Genomic DNA, 19,323 nt, shown 5'->3' on the forward strand with positions numbered 1-19,323 from the left:
GCTGCCCCAACACTGGGCACAGGGCCACGGACAGGAGACAGGCTCCGGGCTGAGTAGTTCCCTAGGCAGTTGGAATGGCCGGCTCTGTTCAGAGGCGCAGTGGGCAGTGTGCGACCAGGGAGGGGACTCTCTGGCAGGGCCACTGTTGTGGGTTCACTGTGATGGTGCCCGCAGGAGCAGCCTGGCAGAGGCAGGTGGGCAAGGTGGGTAGGCCTGGCAGTGATCCAGGTAATGGGCTGAAGAGTGTCCTCTGTCCTGTGTCTGGTGTCTACCTCCTCCAGCAGCCGAGGGGCACCGAGGGAGTCCTACCTACTGAATGTGAGAGGCCAGGGAAGTGGGAGGAGCCAGGGAGGACTCCCAGGGCATGGCCTGCCGCCGGCCCTGCAGACGTGGCTCCCCTTCCTCCCTCCATCAGAAAAGTGCTCTTACTTTTAGAAAAACGTAAGCTTTTAAACTCACAGGTTTTAATTTTCTTTAATAAACTGCTTCCTGCCCTGAGAGTGAATCTGCTTCCCCTGACCACAGAGACCCCCCACATGACCCCGCAGACCAGGGTGTCTCAAGGGCCCAGCTGCCCTGGCTGAGTGACCCCATCAGGGCCAGTAGGGGACTCCCTGCCAGGGAGCAGTGAGGGTTAGGTGGCCGTGGTGGTTCGGGGAACCTTGGGCCAGCTGGCGCATGAGGACCAGGGATGGCCAACCAGGTGGCTTGGCCGGCCCGGGCCTCACTTCCTCAGAAGGGTGGAGGCTGGGAACTGAAAATCTGGCACCAAAGATGGCCTCACAGCTGGTCCCCGCTCTATATTGGTTTCCTTGAATGATTTCATTTGGTGGAATTTTCAGAATCATCCATGACCCCTTCAGTGAGTTCAGCTGGACAGGGGCTCTGCCTCAGCCTCTGGGCTGCTGAGCCCCATGAGTTTCCTAAACAAAGGACGGGAAGCCCCTGGCTAGGCTCCTGGGGCCCGAGAGTGCCAGGGGTCATCAGGTCAGGGAGAGCCGCACCCACCGTCCCCGTTACTCCCCTCCTCCTCCTCCAGGCAGGTGCTCGGGCTGTCATCAGGGCCCCCCGACCCTGGGCTCTCACACCCGTCCTGCTGTCTGTCTTGCAGGTGTTGGGATTTGAGATCGACTCGGTGAACTCTGTCCAGTTTTCAAATCACACAGGTAAGGCCTCGTGCAGCAGTTGAGGTAGAGCTGAGCACAGGTAGGTGGCATGGGCCCCTGGGAGCCAGAGTGCCATCCTCCTATGGACGAGGGCCTCAAAATGTCACCCTATACTGAGTCTGGGGGCAGGAGCTGGGGTTTCCTCATCCTTGATGTCTATTGGGTTTGGATCTCAGCTCTGCTGCTCTGGAGCTGTGTGACCTAGAAGAGGTGACAGGGCCTCTCTGTGCCTCAGTGTCCTCCTCTGAAAACCAGGGTGGTGATCCAAGGCCCAGCTTGGGGAGAGAGTTCCATGGGTGAGCCCCAGGGCTGGTACCTGGCTAGGAGCACTGTCCTCCCGCGAGGTCAGCCCTGCGGGAGGCCTGTTCACACCCTATCCACCAGGGGGCGCTGTGCGTGTGAGGAGGTCCCCTATGTTCCAAGATGAGCCTCTAGGCAGTCTGGATTTTTAACACCAGTGCCACAGAGCGGGGCGTGTGTGCTCATGGGGACTCCGAGGACTTGGTTGCTCTGAGCACTGAGGGGTTGTCTGGAGGGAGGGTGTGCACCCCACAGCCCCGACCTGTCCTGTGTGGCCTCAGGGGCTGTGTGTGGAGTCCGCCCCACTCGCCAGGGTGACATGCCCCTGACATTGTTCTGAGCCCAGCAGGACGCGCAGGGTGGGCTGCAGCCCTGTGTGCAGGAGGGCTCCGGGGTGCTCCCAGGAGGGGTGCGGGAAGGCTCCAGGGTGCTCCAGGAAGGGGTGCCGGAGGGCTCCGGGGAGGTTAATACCTGGATGGGGTATTAACCTTATAACCTGGGGTGGGTGCCAGCGTCAGATGGAGCCTCTACTTGTCAGTAAGGGCTCTAAGTCCAGAGACGTCCAGAAACTGATGGGCTCTGACTGCTGTTTTTACCATTCCCATGGTTTAAGTAAGAGAGCAAAACCGGCTTGCACACTGAGCGGCTGCATTTGCGCTTGAGGACTGCAAGGAGCCCCTCAGCACCATTGGAGATGGGCACGTCTGCCCATGAGCCCCTGCTGCCCCCTGCCGATTCCAGCAGTGCAGGGCCTCAGGCTGCAGATGTGGCCAGCTGCCCTCCAGGTCCTGCAGCTTCCTCCGTTTGTGGTTGGGTGGCACCCTGGGAATCTGAGACAGAAAGGCCTTGGGCTTGACCCAGAGGAGGTAAGATGAAGACCAGACCCCTGGGTGCTGGGCAGCCCTCCGGGTGCAGGGTGAGGGCAAGGGCGCTGGGGCTTCTTTTCACTGGGGCCCACCCCATGGCTTGGGGGATCCCCTGAGTGGACAAGTGCCTGTGCCCCAGCTCCCACCTCCAGACACCACGGGGGCTGGGCTGGCCCCGGGGGCCCCAGGTGGCCCACTTGGGGCTGGCTGCCAGCACCCTACATGTGGTCTTTGGGCTTGGCTGGCTGTGCAGCCTCACTGGGGCTTCATGGTGCCTCTGTCTCAGGGCCACCGACTGAGGGGTGAGCCTGTAGGGGAGGCCTCACTTCACCCCTGCCTCATGGGCTCCTTACCTGTTCCCACCCTTCGCCCCACCACACCGTTGCTCAGAAGCAAGGCTGGCGCCTCTCACCTGCCCCCAAGGTGTACGGCCCCTGGGCAGCCATGGAGCTGGTGGATGAGTGACAGCCCCTACCTTGCAGCCCTGGGGCCGGTGGAGCACCTCATGCCGCCATCTCTGTCCTCGCGTCACAGGCTGTGTAGGCTGTGTCCTGGGTGGCGGACCTGCAGGTCCTTGACTGAATGACCTTCATTCCTGGAGTGTGGGGCTTCTCACCTGCTCCCTACCTCCCAGAAGCAGCCGCCAAGGCCCCTCGTGCAGGAGAGGCGTACCGCCATGTCAGTGACGGCCAGCATCGTGGCCAGCACTGTGCTACCTCAGCCCAGCGAGGAACTGTCGTGTGGTCCCACGTGGGACTGGCCACGCAGGCTCAGCCACGTGCTGTCTCTGCCCTGGGCCACAAAGCCCCATGGCCCTGAGCCAGGACACTTGAGCCAGCCAGGGTCCACTGAGGCTCCCCTGCTCTGCTGTCTGCTGTGCACTTCCTGGGTGGGCAGTGCCCGAGCAGCTCTGAACCCTACTCCAGGGTCTGCCCTCTCCTCCAGGCTAGAAGCCCCCTCCCCCTTGTTATTTTTATTTATTTATTTTTGAAAATCAATTGTTACATTAAATCAATGTAATCAAAAACACACTTCTAAATGCTAATTATTAATTTTTGTATAATCTTCCTTTAATTGGACCAGAAGAAACTTTTTTGGGGGGGGGGTGATGGTGGTGCTGGGGATTGAACCCAGGGCCTTGTGCATGCGAGGCGAGCACTCTACCAGCTGAGCTATGTCCCCAGCCCCCAGAAGAAACTTCTTGACTTAAACATATTAATTGCCCTCCCCTTTTTAAAACAATTCTATTATGATATTCATGTATCATGTGATTAATTCACCCATCAAAGTGTACAGTCATTGGGGTTTTTGGAGGGTGGGGGTACCAGGGATTAAACTCAGGCACTCAACTACTGAGCCCCATTTCCAGCCCTATTTTGTATTTTATTTAGAGACAGGGTCTCACTGAGTTGCTTAGTGCCTCACTTTTGCTGAGGCTGGCTTTGAACTCGCCATCCTCCTGCCTAGCCTCCTGAGCCACTGGGATTACAGGTGTGTGCCACTGTGCCCAGCAGTCTATGGGTTTGGTGTATCCACAGAATTGTGCAGCCATCTTCACAGTCGGTGTTCTAGAATGTTGCTATCATCAGAGCAGCACACAGTGGCGCACAGCTGTGGTGTCAGCAGCTCAGGAGACTGAGGCAGGAGGATCCCAAGTTCAAAGCTGGCCTCAGCAAGTTTGCAAGACCCTGTCTTGAAATAAAAATAAACAGGACTGGGGTGTTGCTCAGTGGTTAAGCACCCCTAGGTTCAACTCTGGTAGCTTAAAAGTAAATACAGGAATGAAGGAAGATTGTCAGCTGCTTCTCCCAGCCTCCACAGGCCTACTTTCCATCTGAATGGCTGCTGGACGTTGCTGTGAATGGGGTCAGGGACACAAGGTCTCCACATGTGGCGTTTCTCACTGAAGCAGCTGTCCGCATCCCAGCCTGGGGTGCTCCCTGTCCTTCCCGGGTGAGTGGGGTCCCCCGGGGTGGCCACATTTTGTTGTCCAGCCATCAGTCGCACCTTCTGGTTGCGTCCAGCTTTGGGCTGTTTTGAATCGGGCCATGGGACACTTCCATGCTCTGCAGTGTACACATCACCCAGGGGTGAAAGGTGATGGGGCTCAGGCTGCACCTGACCCCCAGCAAGGAGCCGTGACAACATGTGATGTGTTATCTGCTGGGAGCTCAGTGGAGACTGAGCGCTTGGGGTTGATCACTCCTCTGCCTGGCCGAGGGGAGCACTGGGGAGTCGGGGCCTGATGCCACAGGGACAACCCTGTGAAAGGACCTCTCTGGGCCTGGTGGCCTCAGCCTCCCTGTGTCCTGCTGTCCCCAGCTGCAGAGTGGCTGAGCTGGAAGAGCCCTGTACCCCGAGTTCCTGCTGCTCCTTAACAGGCCTTGCCAGAGCTTCCTGTTCCCAAGGTCCCCATCTCCAGCGGACAGCATGGAGCTGGCGGGGCTGAGGCTTGGTGGTTGGGACTGGGACACTGTCTTGTCACCTGGAGTTTGGAAAGTGAGGCAGCTGGCCAGGGGCTGCCAGAGTGGACTCAGGGAGCCTGAGGACTGGAGAGGGCTGGCGGCAGGAGTCTTGGGACTACCCGGGGCGGGACTGCAGTGGGAAACCTGCCCCCCACTTCTCTGCTGCTGTGGGTTGACCAAAGGATCCGAGTGTCCCTTCTAGAAGGTTCTCGCAGGCTCTGGACCCATCTGAGTCACAAGAGAGGTGCAGGAGGCCCCCGGGACCAGCCTTTTGTGTTTGTCTGGTCTCTCTCTCAGACTCATTGGCTAGAGGAAGGTTTGCTTTGGCTCAGCTCAGACCCCAGGCTGGTTGGCTCTGGCGCTTTGGGGCCTGTGGTGGAGCGGCACATCACAGGGGAGCCCGGGGGGAGTGAAACCGTTCACCTTCTGTCCAGGAAGCATAAAAGGAGGAGACTGGGGGCCCACCGTTCTTCTGAGGGCATGCACCAGCGACCTAAAAACCTCACTAGCCCCCCTGCCCCCCGACAGCACCATGCTGCACATGGACCTTTGGGGACATTGCAGATCCAAAATCCATCAGCCCAGAAGCCACCTCTCTAGGAATCCTGTGCTCTGCCGTGGGGCCTGTGCTTGGGACCTGGCTGGGTGCTGGCGGCTCACCTTCCTCCTAGTGAGCCAGGGGCTGAACAGTGTCCGCACTCTAGATTCCTGGGTTGCAGCCCTAATCTCCGGGACCTTAGAATGCGACTTTATGTGGATGAGGCCTTTAGAGGCACTAATTAAAGTTCATGAGGTCATGGGGTGGCCCTGACACAACTGTCCTCATAAGAAGAACACATCAGAGTTGGGCCTGGTGGTACGCACCTGAAACCCCAGTGGCTCAGGAGGCTGAGACAGGAGGGCTGCCAGTTCAAGGCCAGCCTCAGCAGTAACTTAGCAAGGCCTTAAGCAACTCAGCAAGACTCTCAACAACTAAAAAGGGCTGGGGTGTGGCTCAGTGGTTAAGCAACCCTTGACTCAGTCCCTGATACCAAAACGTATCCCTGGGTTAAACTCCTACTACCAAAAACAAAAAAAGAAGAAGAAGCCGTAGGACCCAGATGCACAGGGGAAGATGGCATCTGAACTAAGGAGAGGGCTTGGGAGAGACCAGCTCTGAGACACCTTGATCCCAGACTTCCAGCTTCCAGAATGTGAGAGGTCTCAGCGGGGTCTGTTTACCTGTCACAGGTGCCTGAGCACACCAGGACACAAGTGTGCAGGTGGAAGGATGTTTGAGACCAAGAGTCAGGAAGGGCCTTTTTGTCTTGCACCCCGCACCACTAGGCCTGTGAGATTTTGGTGGCAGCCTCAGGCCTCCTTAGGAAAGCTAGCCCAGGGCCCAGGGGCATCCCAGATAGTGGGCAGCTGGAGCCTGGAGGGGCAGGCTCCTGACCAGCTGAGCTGGTAGCCGGGGGTCAGTCTGTTTCTGTCTGGCAGGTCCACCGCGTACCTGGGGTCCTGCACTTCCTTCTTCAGTCAGAACCTGAGGGTGCCTCTGCCAGGTGGGGCAGCCAAACCCTCGCGTGTCCCTGGGGCTGTTCTGGAGAATGGCATTTGTTCCAGACACCTTAGGATGGTGCCTGGGAAAGCCAGGGTCCTTTGCCATGGGAACAGCTGTCACCACACAGGCCAGACACTCGGGGAGGGTGTCACAGGGCCCTCATGCAGGGAGTCGGATGGTCTGACGCCTCCCACCCCTGGACTCTGCTGTTCCAAGAATCAGAACCGAAAGGCTGTGTGATCGTGTGTTCGGGGGAGTGAGTCGGGGACGCCAGGCCCCTGGGTGGGGGCAGTGGTGAGAGGTGGGGTTTCCACACTTGGCTTCCCTTGGCATGCACAGGTGCCCCCCAGCAGTGCTGCAGCGTCCTGCACCTCAGGTGTACCCCAGGTTGCGGGCAGTCCTGGAGTCGACACCTTGCTTGGACTCCTGTTGGTCAAGGGCAGGCTGGGCACTTGGGTCTGTTTCTTGTCCGGCTTGGTCTAAGGCTTTCCTTGTCACTCAGTAACCTTGTGGTGGAGGTGTCGGGACAGGGTGCCCAGTGCTGGGTGAAGCAGCCCCGCTTGATGCCCAGGAACACAGTGGGGACTGGATCCGGAGATGGGGGGAGGGCACTGAGCCACTCCTGCAGAACCTGGGGAGAGGTCAGGCAGCCTGGCTGCCCTTCCCACTCAGGACCCCAGTTCTACCGGACACAATTGCAGCAGGAACTGGCCAGCAGAGTGTGCAGACAAGGGTGCAGGACCTGGGGCTCTCAGGGGCGCTGGACACGTGTTGGGGGCCTGCTGGGGCACTGTGCCTGGGCTGCCTCACTAGGCCTTGTGCAGCTCCAGGGGAGGGCTGCCCACTGGGCATCCCCAGGGAGGGTGGGCTGTTGTCCCTGGGCTAAGATGGCCACCAGAGAGGCCTGTGCCACTACGCCCTTGGCCCCCGTGCCTCAGGCCCGTGTGATCTGCCGCCCCTGCAGGCTACGCCCACTGGAAGGGTCAGGTGCTGAATGCCCATGAACTGCAGGAGCTGTATGAAGGCCTGAAGCTGAACAGCGTGAACAAGTACGACTATGTGCTCACGGGTGCGTGCCCAGGGCGAGTGGCCGCCGAGGGCCAGAGCTTCCTCCCCAGGCTTGCACCTGGTCCCTGCTTTCTTCAGGGAGATTCTCAGTGCCCTAGGCATGTCACATCCTTGGTGGCCTTGGGCCTGCCACTCTGGGCCTGGCTTGGGTCCTGGGTGTCCTGGGGCCATGGCGGGCAGCACAGGTGGGTGTTGGGGGTGCTGCTGGGCTGGAAGGGGGCCAGAAGGGACTTTTAAAAAATACCTGGTTAAAAGTGATACGTGCTCACTATCAAAGGTAGAAAATAAAAGAAAGGAAGAACAGTCGTCTGCTGGTCACCCAGGGGTCCATTCATTTCAAATGTTGCATTTCTTTTGGGAAAAAGAAAAAGGCCTGGTCTCCCTCCATGACCCTGGACTGGTCCCACACTGCCTGGGCACAGGCCTTGCTGTGCTGCCCAGGCCCCCGTGGTTGCCGAGCAGCTGTACTAAGAGGGTAATCTGGCTTCTTCCCCCTGAAGGTTACACCCGGGACAAGTCCTTCCTGGCCATGGTGGTGGACATCGTGCGGGAGCTGAAGCAGCAGAACTCCAGGCTCGTGTACTGTGGGTGCTGGACCAGCCTGCTCTTGGCCCGAGTGGCCAGGGTGCACCTGTCACGCTGAGTGGGGTTTGCCTGGAGCACAGGAAGGGAGGCCCAGCTGCCTCCTCCTGGCCACCCCTCCCGCTCTGCTCCTGGCCAGTCAGCTTTGTCCACTGGTGTCCAGGAGAACCTTGTGGCTGTGCAAAGGAGCGGGAAACGTTTCCTGGGTCTTTCGGGCGTGTGAGAGAGAAGAGTTAATGTGCTAAAAGTTGGGGTCCCCAAGATGTGCCTGCACATGACCCTAAGGGCATGGGCGTGGGGTATCACGCAGGCAGGGCCAGGCTGCAAGGGGGTGAGGGGACTGGCCACGTCTGGGTGTGTCTGCATAGAGCAGCCCTCCTTCATGCCCAGGCAGCCCTGGGCCCATCCTGCCACCTGGAATAGGGCCAGTGTCGTCAGACTTGCAGACTGAGGACCTTTTTCAGGGGCATGGTGACCCTGTCCCCGCGGTCAGTGGCGGGTCTGCCTCAGCTTGTTGCTTTGTCCATGCTGCTGTACAGGCCAGTGCCGGGAGACCTGGGTTGGCCTGTCCATGGCCAGGGAGGGGAGGGACTGCTGTGCTGGCTCAGGAGCCCCTCGATGCTCTTCCATGTCACTTGAGAAATGGTGCAGATGCTCCTCAGTTAGGTCAGAGTTAACCAGTCGTCTTAGACAAGGAAACACAGGAGCCAGGTAGCCGGGGACAGCAGGGAGCTGGTGGGGGTGCCTGGACTGGCCCACCCCGCTTCACACCCACGCGTGGTCGTAACAGCAAGCACTGGCCGCTGCTGGTGGAATATGCAATGGCACAGCCACCACGGAGAACAGTCTGCCAGTCGCTCATAAAGTCACGTGCAGTCACCTCGCGACCCAGCTCCCTCCCTGCCATGGGTCCAGAATAATGGAGGCAGACCCTCCACCAATTGTGCACCGTGTTAACAAAGGTGGAAACCACCAGGGTCCACTGATGGTAAAGTGGACAGGCACAGGGTGGTGTGGAAGGCAGAGCCCGAGTCAGCCTTAAAAGGAAGGAAATGGCTGTTGGGGTGGTCATGCCCGTGATCCCCGCAGCTTGGGAGCTGAGACACGAGGATCACAAGTTCAAGGCCAGCCTCAGCAACTTACTGGGACCCTGCCTCAAGAACTAGTGCTGGGGATGTGGCTCAGTGATGAAGCACCCCTGGGTTCAATCCCTGGTACCAAAAAGAGAGAGAAAGAAAGAAGAAGAAAGGAAACTCTATGACCCAGTAAGCAGCCAGTCTCCAGAGGGCAGATTGGATTCCACATAGATGAGCTGTAGGGATTGGGAAAGTCAGGGCCTGAGGGTGGCCTGGGAGTGGGGAGTCCGTGTGTGATGGAGGCAGTGTTAGTTGGGAGGAAGGGGAAGGTGGCGGTTCCCCTCGTGGATGCCCTTACGGCCCTCCTCCTTCCGCCCACTCACCGCCTTACTGATGTTTTACCACCACGAATCGTGGGGCTGGGGGCTGAAGCTGGGCCTCACTCACACGGCCAGCACTCTGATGCTGAGCCCACCGGCCCTTACAGACATCTGGCAGGGGGGTGGCATGAAGGGGTCGGGGGTGCCGGCACCGCCAGGCTGACCGGCGGCCTGTGTCTCCGCAGTGTGCGATCCCGTGATGGGTGACAAGTGGAACAGCGAAGGCTTCATGGTAAGTCTCGGTGCTGCCGTGAGGTCCTGGCCTGGCCCCGTGACACCCAGAGACAGGCCCACACCTCAGGGCCTGTGGGGGAGGCTCGGGGGCCAGTCAGGCTGTGGATAAGCCCTTGGGCTCTGCGGCACCCTGTTCCTGTAGCCCCAGGGCAGAAAATCATTCTTAGCTCACGAGCTGTTCAAAAGTAGGCGGCGAGACATGCATGGTGCAATGCCCCTGCACAGGACAAACTGGACCAGGTGAAGTCCATCCTGTGGCCCTCACAGAGGTGGGGACACAGAGGAACTTGGGCCATCCTGCCCATGGGTTTCAAGGTCGGCAGTTTAGCACCTGCACCGTCTTGCCTTCTGCCCGCCTGTGGGCCTGTTCTCTCTTGTGTGCTGGGAGATCACCGGGCGCAGAAGCTGAGCATGGTGTCCACTGGCACAGGGCACGCCTGGCAGCTGCCCTCCCTGCCCCACTTGGTCGGTGGCTCACGGGCTTCTGGTTTGCTCAGTGTTCTCTCGGGCACCTTCCCCGGGGCCTGTTTTCTGGAACCCGGCTCCAGGCCTTGCCTGTTCCTGGTGCTGCTCCCTGTCCTGGGCTCAGGATGCTGGAGTTTGGGCCCTAAAGAGCCGAGGCCCATCCAGTTCGTTGACTAGGACCTGTCCTTGTTTTGATCAGGTTGATTTTTCCTTGTGATCTGAGTGCAGCCTAAGCGTGAGGTGACATGTTAGGTTCAGAGGTGGAGAGAACCCACAATCTCAGGTTCCTACACGGATTTAAAGGAGGAATCCGACGGGGTCAGACCCAGTTCCCCACTCATGCTAGGCAAACACACTACCTCTGAGTGACCTCCCAACCCTTCTTACTTTTTGAGATAAGATCTTGCTAAGTTTCCCAGGCTGGCCTTGGCCTACTTTGAGATCCTCCTGCCTCTGCTTCTGAGTAGCTGGGATTACAAGCGTGTGTCATTGTGCCTGGCTGAATAAATCAGGTTTTTTTGTTTGTGTGTGTGTTGGTACTAAGGATTGAACCATTAACTGCATTTTGCAGTCCTTTTTATTTTATTTTGGGAGAGGGTCCTGCTAAGTTGCTAAGGGCCTTGATGAGTTGCTGAGGCTGGCCTCAAACTTGCCATCCTCCTGCCTCAGCCTCCCACGTCGTGGGAGCTCATAGGTGTGCACTGTGGCACCAGCTGAAAACCAGGTTTTGAAGAACCTTCTGTTGGTATCATGGTCCAACTTGAGGCAAGAGCTAGGGCCTGGGTGGGCTGGCTGCACCCCACCCATTCTCAGCACCTCCCAGCTTGTGGCTGGAGCAGTGGCATCTGGGGGCTCTCTGATCACCAAGGCACAGGTACATCTGTAGGGGCCTTGGCTCTCCAGGGAGGTCCCCAAGCTACATGAAGGGGAAGGATTAGAAACCAGCTGTTCCGCGGCCGCTGGGAAGTACCCATAAAGCAAGCAGAGTCATTTCACACCCTCATGTTGGACTTTGGCTTTGGGGTCCTTCTTAAAGAAATGTGGAAGCTAAAGAATGCTGTTAGGTCAAACTGTTTGTTGGACAATTTAAGACAAAAATGAGTTGATCGTGGGTGTGGCTCACGGCCGTGGCTTCCGTAGATACCAGAAGATGTGCGGGTCAGCTCCCAGACCCAGATGCACCCTGGGCCACTCTGGCCAACCCTGGCCTCAGGACCCCTCTCCCCATCCTCTGGGTTCTCCTGTTTCTTCGCGGCCTCTCTCCTCTGTGCTCTGGCCCACTGTCCCCTGGCTGAGACCTTCGCCCACCTCCCATCCCAGACCCCTGTCCCTGGAATTGCCCTTCCTCTGCCCACCCCAGCCTCCTGCAGGACCCCTTGCCCTTGTGGAGGCCTTGCCCGCTGCCCAGTGGCGCGAGCCTCTGCAGCGTGAGTGAGTCCCCCTTGTCTCCTGTGCTGCTCAGTACGTTCCCGAGGACCTCCTCCCGGTGTACAGAGAGAAGGTGGTGCCCGTGGCGGACATCATAACCCCCAACCAGTTTGAGGCCGAGTAAGTAACCCACAGGGCGGGCCTCAGGATCCTGTGCCTGCCCCTGAAGTGTCCCCAGAAGTTCCCCACTGGGGTCAGGTCACCCCGAGGTTGCCACCTGCACCTGAGTCACAGTGGCAGACTCGCTCAGGCCCCACCTGCTGGCCTGTGTCTACCCGAATAGCCAGGTATAGGAGGGGGACGCTCTGGCCAGCGGAGGGCGCTGGAGGCTGGACATGCCTCCAGGTGGGGAGCCACGGTGGTGCCACAGGCAGGCAGGCCACGGGGTCTCTCTGTGGAGTTCAGAGGGGCGGTGGGCCTCCTGCCCGACTAATTGAAGGAGCAGACACCTGGGAAAGCCAGTCACCAGGCTGCGGAGCTGAGGCTGCTCCTTCTTGGCCATGAGCTGGTCCCTCCGTCCCTGAGGCCTGTCATCCACAGGTGTGGCCCCTGGACTCTTGGTGGCCAGGGATCCCTGACCTAGCCCTGTCTAATATGGGGGGTGATATCTCACCTTGACCCTGAGCTGTTGGTACAGCGATGACCGTGTGAGTCCATGGAGGGTCTGGACACTGGGCCCTTCACAGGGGCTGTGTACTGTGGCATGGGTCACTGGGGCCCTGTGGGGCTGTTCCTCTCCACTGTGAACTGTCGACACTCAGCACAGCTGGAACCTCACAGCAGTGCAGTGGACAAGAGTCCCCTTAGGACCAGACACCACCCCTGACCCCAGCCCACTGTCTTCCAGGTTGCTGAGCGGCAGGAAGATCCACAGCCAGGAAGAAGCGCTAGCCGGGAGGAGACCTGGGGGGCCGTGCGTGTGGCCGGTCACACTGTTCACGGTCGGAGGGTGCAGTACACATCTGGGGACGGGAGATGGGCACCCAGCTGGGCTGGCTCTGGCCTCGGATGTGGCTGCACCCAGCCCTCTGATCCGCCAACTGGCCCTTGTCCCCTCCTCCTCAGCCGGCGCTGGCAGGGCCGCGGGTGGCAGGGCCCAGGCTGATCTGCCCTACCCGTCACAGCAGTCCTGCGAGCCCTGCGGCTGCTGGGACAAAGTGCCAACGCACAGTGGGCCGAAAGCAGCACACCCCCGGCACCCTGGGGCTCAGGTGCTGCAGGGCTCCCTCTGAGGGTGCCGGAGGGCCTGCTGGGCTGGGAGGCAGCAGGCCTCACCACGGCCTGTGCAGCCTGTGTGCACTCCTTAGAGGGCCGCAGCCTGTCCTTGAGATGTCCCACCCTGCTCTGACCTTTTTCTGAGGCATTGGGGTCAGGACCACAGCATACACATTCAGAGCACAGCCCAGATGGCCGCCTGCCCCCAGTGGTGCTGCAGGCTAGGGTCCTATGAGCTGGGCAGTCACCCCCGAGGCCTGCAGCCCCCCAACAGTGACCTCAGGCCCACACCTTCCTCCACACCGAGAGGAGTGGTCAGGAAGCCGGTGGCAGCGGCGCCTGGGCTGTGAGCTGTGCCCCCTGGGGTCCTTTCACAAGGCCACCTGCCCTGGGCTCCAGAGACCAGCAGGGTGCATGTGTGGACAGGGGGTTCCAGGACAGGCTGTTCCCAGGTCAGCCCACTGGCAGGCTGCCTGGTGCAGCGGGGCTCAGGCAGGAGCGGGTGTGGCCCAGGGCAGACTGCTGTTCCCGTGGGCGCCCCTCTGGGACTTGCCACTTGCCCTCAGGCCAGCACAGCCCTGGGGGATGGTCTCCACCCTCGAGCTGCCACTGTAGTCACCTCCATCCTTTGCTTTCAAAGCAAAAGACAGACCCTAGGTGGCGGGTAAACAGCAGGCAGCTCAAGCTCTGGAGCCACAAGTCCCAGTTCAAGGCGCCTGGGGAGGGCTCTGTGCAGGGGCGGTGTCCTCCCAGCAGAGTGGCAGAGCAGGGGACCTGAGCTGGCCCCGGTTGCCCTGTCACTAGGCCCTCACTCCCAAAGGCCCCACCTCACGGCCCCAGGGGACACATTCAAACCCAGGCCTCAGCTCTGAGCTCTGTTACAGTCCAGTAAACATGGGCGGGGTCCAGATGCAGGTCCCCCTGACCCTCACAGCTGCCATCTGTCCCTGTCATGCAGGGCCACTACAGTCAGGGTCTGACCCAGGGCAGACCCCTCCCACTCAGACCTGGCTCCAAGCCAGCACTGCCCAGGGCCTCAGCTGCTGACCTGGGCCTCAGCTGCTGACCTGGGCAGGCTCCTGGCTCTGCCCTGGCTGGGCCAAGGGGGTGGGTGTGCACACCCAGGAGCCTTCTCTGTGACTGGGACGTGCTGGTTGGAGTGGGCATGTGGCGTGTCCACTGGGCTGACGTGCTCCCTGTGCCACCGCAGGTGATGGACGTGCTGCATGCCATGGGCCCCGACACAGTGGTCATCACCAGCTCCCACCTGCCTTCCTCGTGGGGCAGTGACTACCTGATCACACTGGGCAGCCAGAGGATGAGTAAGTGATCTGGCCTGAGTGCGTCTTCTGTCTTCATGGCTCAGGGGACATTTGGCCATCAGGGAGTGTCGTGTGCTCAGTAGAAGGAACACTGTCCTCAGCTGGTGGTAGATTTCCTGAGCACTTCTCATTGCTGAGGAGGGTCAGCTGCAGGAGGCTCAGGGCAGGTGAGCAGCCCTGGACAGCACAGCTTTTATCAAGTGGCCACCTGGAGCTGGGCCGGGCCTCCATCTCTGCGGGAGCGCCTTCTGCTGGGCTGTGTCGAGTGGCGATATGAATACCACCTGGGCCAATTTTCTCTGAACAACATTAGGGTGACAGAAGGTCGGGTCCCCTGCTGGGACAGTGAGGGGAGGGGTCACACCCACAGCCCCAGGGAGCGTTCCCAGGTGGCCGCCTCCTTGGCACCTCTGCCTCTGGGTACGGTGTGTGGGCACACAGCTGAGGACATCCGGCAGTTCCTGTGCTTGGTCAGCTGCACCTTGTCCCTGAGGCCATCCTCACTGTGGCTTCTGTCTTCCACTTTCTCTTTAGGGACGGGGGTGGCACTGGGGACAGGAGGCAGCACAACATGCTCTTAGAGCCCCAGGGCACCAGGAGGCCACCTGCGCTCTGTGTGAACACCCCAAGGACGGGCAGCGCTGGCTGCCCCCTGTTGCAGGGTTGATCCTCCTCTGGCCAGGGAGTCTCGGGTCAACTATTTGGCTTGTCTTCTCCTGCAGAGAGGCCTGATGGCACCACAGTGACCGAGCGCATCCGGATGGAGATGTGCAGGGTGGATGCTGTCTTCGTTGGCACCGGGGACCTCTTTGCTGCCATGCTCCTGGCGTGGACACACAAGCATCCTAACAACCTCAAGGTCAGCCGTGTGCCCTGTGCAGGGCCTTTCAGCAGGCCCAGGGGTGGGAGGGGCCTGGCCTGAGCAGCAGCCCGAGTAGGGGGAGGGGCTGCTGGGCTGTGGGCTCAGGACCCCCCTCCCACAGTGGATCTGCCCTCTCCCCCGCTTGGGAAGTAGGGGTCACAGTGCTGTGGGGCAGGAGGAGAGCACTCAGGACCCCGGCTGGGCTGGTGTGGGGCTCCGTGGTATGGCCCTTGCAGGGCGTGTGCCAGGCTCTGGGCTCCATCCCCAGCATGGCAAAAACAAGAAGGCTGGGTCCCTCCTGGGTCAGCCAGGTCCGCCAGGGGAAGCCCTGAGTCCAAGCAGCCTGCTAGGTGCACCCTGGGGCCACTGTGTGGGGCCCTGCTGTGACTTGAAGGTCTGAGAGGCTGCAGCCAGCCCCCCACCCCAGGGACCGAGCCAGAGCTGAGGACAGAGGCCCCAGCAGTAGGTCGCTGCAGGCCTTGGCATGGAGGTCTGCTCCCTGGGTACCCTTGGGAGTCTGTCCCACCTGCTCTGTGCAGTTGAGATGGGCGGCCTTGCTCAGGCACTGCTGGGTACAGTGGGTCAGTTGCCACTGACCTAGTGCACAGGGTGACGTGTCAGGGCCTTTTTCATGGAAAACTCGATTGAGCGCGGAGCTCAGTGGGGGCTCCTCCTGCGCTGTGTGCAAGAAATTGCATCATGGGTGCTTATTGGGTCACTCCTGTCTGACACCCTGTCCACTGACGCCAGTGTCCTTCGTGCTGTTGGGAGCAGAGTTGGAAGGACTGTGGGGAGGAGAGGGCAGGGGAAGGATAGCAGAGTTGGAAAACTCCCTGCAGACCCGCCCAGATCCCTTTGGGGTGGGGCCCGCCATCCTGTAGAACACCGTGAGGGCCAGAAGGGACAGCCCTGCCACCGTGGTGGTGTTCTCTGGGAAAGGCTCCTGGAGTCAGCTCTGGTTGTGACTCCCTGATGTCCTCTGCTGGGCACCCAAGGGCTGCAGGTCCCCTGGGGCTGGGCGCACTTCTCCAGTAGGTCAGTACCGCCAGGTGTCTGGCTCCGTGTTTATAAAATGAAGTCCACTGTGGCCTTCGAGTGGCAAACCACTGCGAACCCTGAGCTCAGGCTGGAACGTGCGGTGCCCTCACTGTTTGGCCCCCTCCTGCCTCCTTCAAGGGTAGAGTGTAAGCAGGACCTGCCACCAGTACCTGGCTGTGGCACCTGCATCCTATGGTGCAGGGTAGCAGAGACACCCAGCTGGCACCTGGAGGAGGCCTCATTTCCAGGGCTTGGGGCTCTGGGGGCCAGGCCCTGGATTCACCCGCCCAGATACACTCAGGGAATGAGTCTCACGCCCCCACACCCGCTGGATCCCCCTAGCCTTTGACCCCCAGGCAGCAGTGATGATGACTTTGGCTGCCTTGGGGACAAGCGTCCTCCCCGATGGCCTTGACGGTTAACTCCAGGAATGATTCAGCTTCAGGGATTCTAGCTAAGCACCTGCTGCACACCAGGCAGCACTGACTGAGTTCCTGAGACAGCCCCTTCCCACCTCTGTCTGGTCATTTAATATGCAAGATTCACTTGCCACCTCCCGGGTGCTACCTTCTGTCACTGTGACAAGATGTCTGAGAGGACAAAGAGAAAAGGTTTATTTGGGGTCAGTTTCAGTCCATGGTGGGTTGGCCCCGTGCTCTCGGGTCTTGGTGGCCGATCATGGTGGGAGTGTGGGGGAAGAAGCCACCCACTGGCAGGAAGCACAGGAGAGGAAGAGGTGGGCATTCCACCCGCCTTCGAAGGACACACGCTGTGATCTCAGGCCCCGCTGGGCCCGCCTCTCAGGCTTCCACCATCCCCAGTTGCCCCCCAGGATGGGCCTGAGCCCTAACACATGGCCTCCTGGGACAGTCCTGTGGTCAGTCCTGGGGGCTCCCATGTCTGGGGCCTGTGTGGTGGTGCTGCAGCAGGAGTGCATGTGAACACCCCTCCAGGCGGCAGTGGTCAGCTCCGGGATGCAGCCAGGGGCTGGGCCACAGTGTCTCTCCCTCCCTGCAGGTGGCTTGCGAGAAGACCGTGTCGGCCATGCACCACGTTCTGCAGAGGACCATCCAATGTGCACGAGGTAGCTGCCCACAGAGGGAGGCCCTGTTGGGAGTGCACAGTCCCCCTGCAGCTGCAGGTAGCAGCCGGGGGCTGGGGCCCTGGTAGGTAGCCCTGTCCTGAACCTGGAGCTCGGAGGCTTGGGGCTTAGACAGAGATGGGGGAAGCTCCCAAGAAACCCACAGGGCACCTTTCTCAATTCCACTGGCTTAGACATGGGCGGGCGCGGGGACCAGGGCAGGCAGCTCCTGGGCCACCCTCACTGGCCCTTGTTGGTCTGCAGCCCAGGCTGGGGAGGGACAGAAGCCCAGCCCAGCACAGCTGGAGTTGAGGATGGTGCAGAGCAAGAAGGACATCGAGGACCCAGAGATCGTCGTCCAGGCCACGGTGCTCTGAGGTCACCCACTCGCCCCAGCGCACAGCATGTCCCTGTTTTCATCCTTGTGACAGTGTGACGTCTGCCTTAGTGCCATGACTGACTTGCCTTCCATCTGTGAGTGTCGGGCCTCGTGGGTCCTGATGGAGAAACCTGCCAGTGTGCTTTTCAAAAGTAACAAGATCACGGGAATTTGGGATCTGGAAACCCGGCCCTCCCCCAAGGCTTCGGGACTCCTGACTGCCCTCGGTGGGCCGCTGGCTGCCACTGCCCCACGGGACCCCTGTCCCGCATGGGCTGGGCCCATGAAGGCCCCTGTCCGTGTCTTGGATTGCGTCGGGTCTCAACCGTGAGCATCTGGGAGAATCACGCCAAATTCCTGTATTTTCCTGGTTGTCCCCTCTCGGTTCCTGCGCTGGAACTGTCCTAGTCTGCTGCGTGCCGGGTCCCTGGGGTCTGGCCTCACGCAGCTGTACAGCTGCTCATGTGCGCACGCTCAGACACACTGGCGTGTGGTCACCGCACAGGGACCTCTCCAGGGCCCAGTGAATTCCAGTCAGTCTGCAGTCCTCACGGGTATCAGTGGGACCTCCTGTGACTAGGGAACAACTTCTGGGGATCTGCCATGTGTCGGGAGGGACGTGCTGGTGCAGCAGGGCCGCCCCTGGCCAAGGCAGCTGGTGGAGTTGGAGAAAGGTGCCCTGTGGGTTCCTTGGGAGCATCCTCCATCTGTTGTGTGCCACTTAGGCCGTGGGTCTGCTGCCCACCGTGGTGACGCTGCATGGGGCCACGTGTGTGGGGTGCAGGACGAGGTGGTGTCCGCTGTCCCCTCTTGCCGTTTCATTCCCCTTCTCTGTCTATGCCGGCTGCTTGCTGGAGACAGGCGCTGGAGCACGATGCGGGAGGTCGGCTCAGACCTGGCGGGCTGCAGTGGTGGAGGCCAGCGGCCCAGCACCAGGCCAGCTGTCTGCTGCTCAAGGCGACCTCCCTGGTTCCACCTTGTCCTCCCACCCTTCCTTCCTGCACCCCAGTTCTTGGGGGTGCCAAGGTTTGCCTTTCCTGGCACTTGCACCCTGGGGAGTGGGGTAGCTCCTCCAGGGCACCCGGCTCCATGCCCATGGTGGCCCCTTTCCCAGAGCCCACCCCCGCTCAGTGCAGTCCAGTGTCTTCCGGGAAGACCCTCCTCCAGGTCTGCATTCTCCACCTTGTTGGAAAATGCCCCAGAACCAAGGGCGCCGGGCCCCATGGGACTTCAGCCCCCTCACACCTCTCTGACCCCATGCAGCTCCCATTCTGAGGTCAGCACTCCCTGGCCACGGTTGACTGGCTCTCTGCCAGGCCACCAAGCCGGATGTGTTTGCTGCCATGATTCCTGGTCCCAATGGCAGACTTCTCCCAGCACAAGACCCACTGGACCTGCAGGAGAAGGAAGGCTGTGGCCAGAGCCAGGCAGGGAAGACCAGCCAAAGTGACCAGGAGCCTTTGCATGGCCTCTCAGGAAAGCTGTCACTGCCAGGTGGAACCAGGGACCCAGTGCCGGCAATGAGGACAGCTGATTAGTATCCCTTTCTTTCTCCTGTCCCCATCTTTTTTTTCCCTATATTTCCTTTCTTAACACGAGAGCAAGTGTCCAGCTGGAGGAGGGACCTACCTGTGTGTCCCATCCACACCGTGGGGAGACTCAGGCTGCTGGGAGCCTGGGGCATAGACCCAGCTGTGTGTGCAGAGGACCCGAGGGGCCGCACTCTGCAGGCACGTGGACGCTCTGCTCCTGAGCGACACCTTGGGGCTTAGTCCAGGTGAGGGTGAGCCCCTCTCCTTCCCCCAGTGCCCTGTGGAGCTGCCTATAGCATCATGAACCTGCCCCTGGGGACA

General features: G+C 60.4%; 1 protein-coding gene across 1 annotated transcript; it reads left to right on the top strand.

Annotated features, from left to right (window-relative positions):
* Positions 1 to 850: 850 nt before the first annotated feature.
* Positions 851 to 17,477, top strand: LOC143410792 (pyridoxal kinase-like). Its single transcript, XM_076871510.1, has 11 exons — positions 851 to 862; positions 1,112 to 1,166; positions 7,305 to 7,409; positions 7,909 to 7,992; positions 9,632 to 9,678; positions 11,608 to 11,693; positions 12,421 to 12,490; positions 13,999 to 14,110; positions 14,833 to 14,969; positions 17,028 to 17,094; positions 17,356 to 17,477. The coding sequence occupies exons 1-11, from the start codon at positions 851 to 853 to the stop codon at positions 17,466 to 17,468; spliced, it is 888 nt and encodes a 295-aa protein (XP_076727625.1). The 3' UTR covers positions 17,469 to 17,477.
* The last annotated feature ends 1,846 nt before the right edge of the window (positions 17,478 to 19,323 follow it).

The sequence above is a fragment of the Callospermophilus lateralis genome, chromosome 11 (genome assembly GCF_048772815.1).
Source record: "Callospermophilus lateralis isolate mCalLat2 chromosome 11, mCalLat2.hap1, whole genome shotgun sequence".
Taxonomy (NCBI): Eukaryota; Metazoa; Chordata; class Mammalia; order Rodentia; family Sciuridae; genus Callospermophilus; species Callospermophilus lateralis.

Bases quoted from the DNA above. Each gene is read 5' to 3' on its own strand.
- LOC143410792 (XM_076871510.1), top strand. The intron at 9,679-11,607 runs GTAAGTCTCGGT...TGTGCTGCTCAG, and splicing joins GGAACAGCGAAGGCTTCATG to TACGTTCCCGAGGACCTCCT. The intron at 14,111-14,832 runs GTAAGTGATCTG...CTTCTCCTGCAG, and splicing joins ACTGGGCAGCCAGAGGATGA to AGAGGCCTGATGGCACCACA.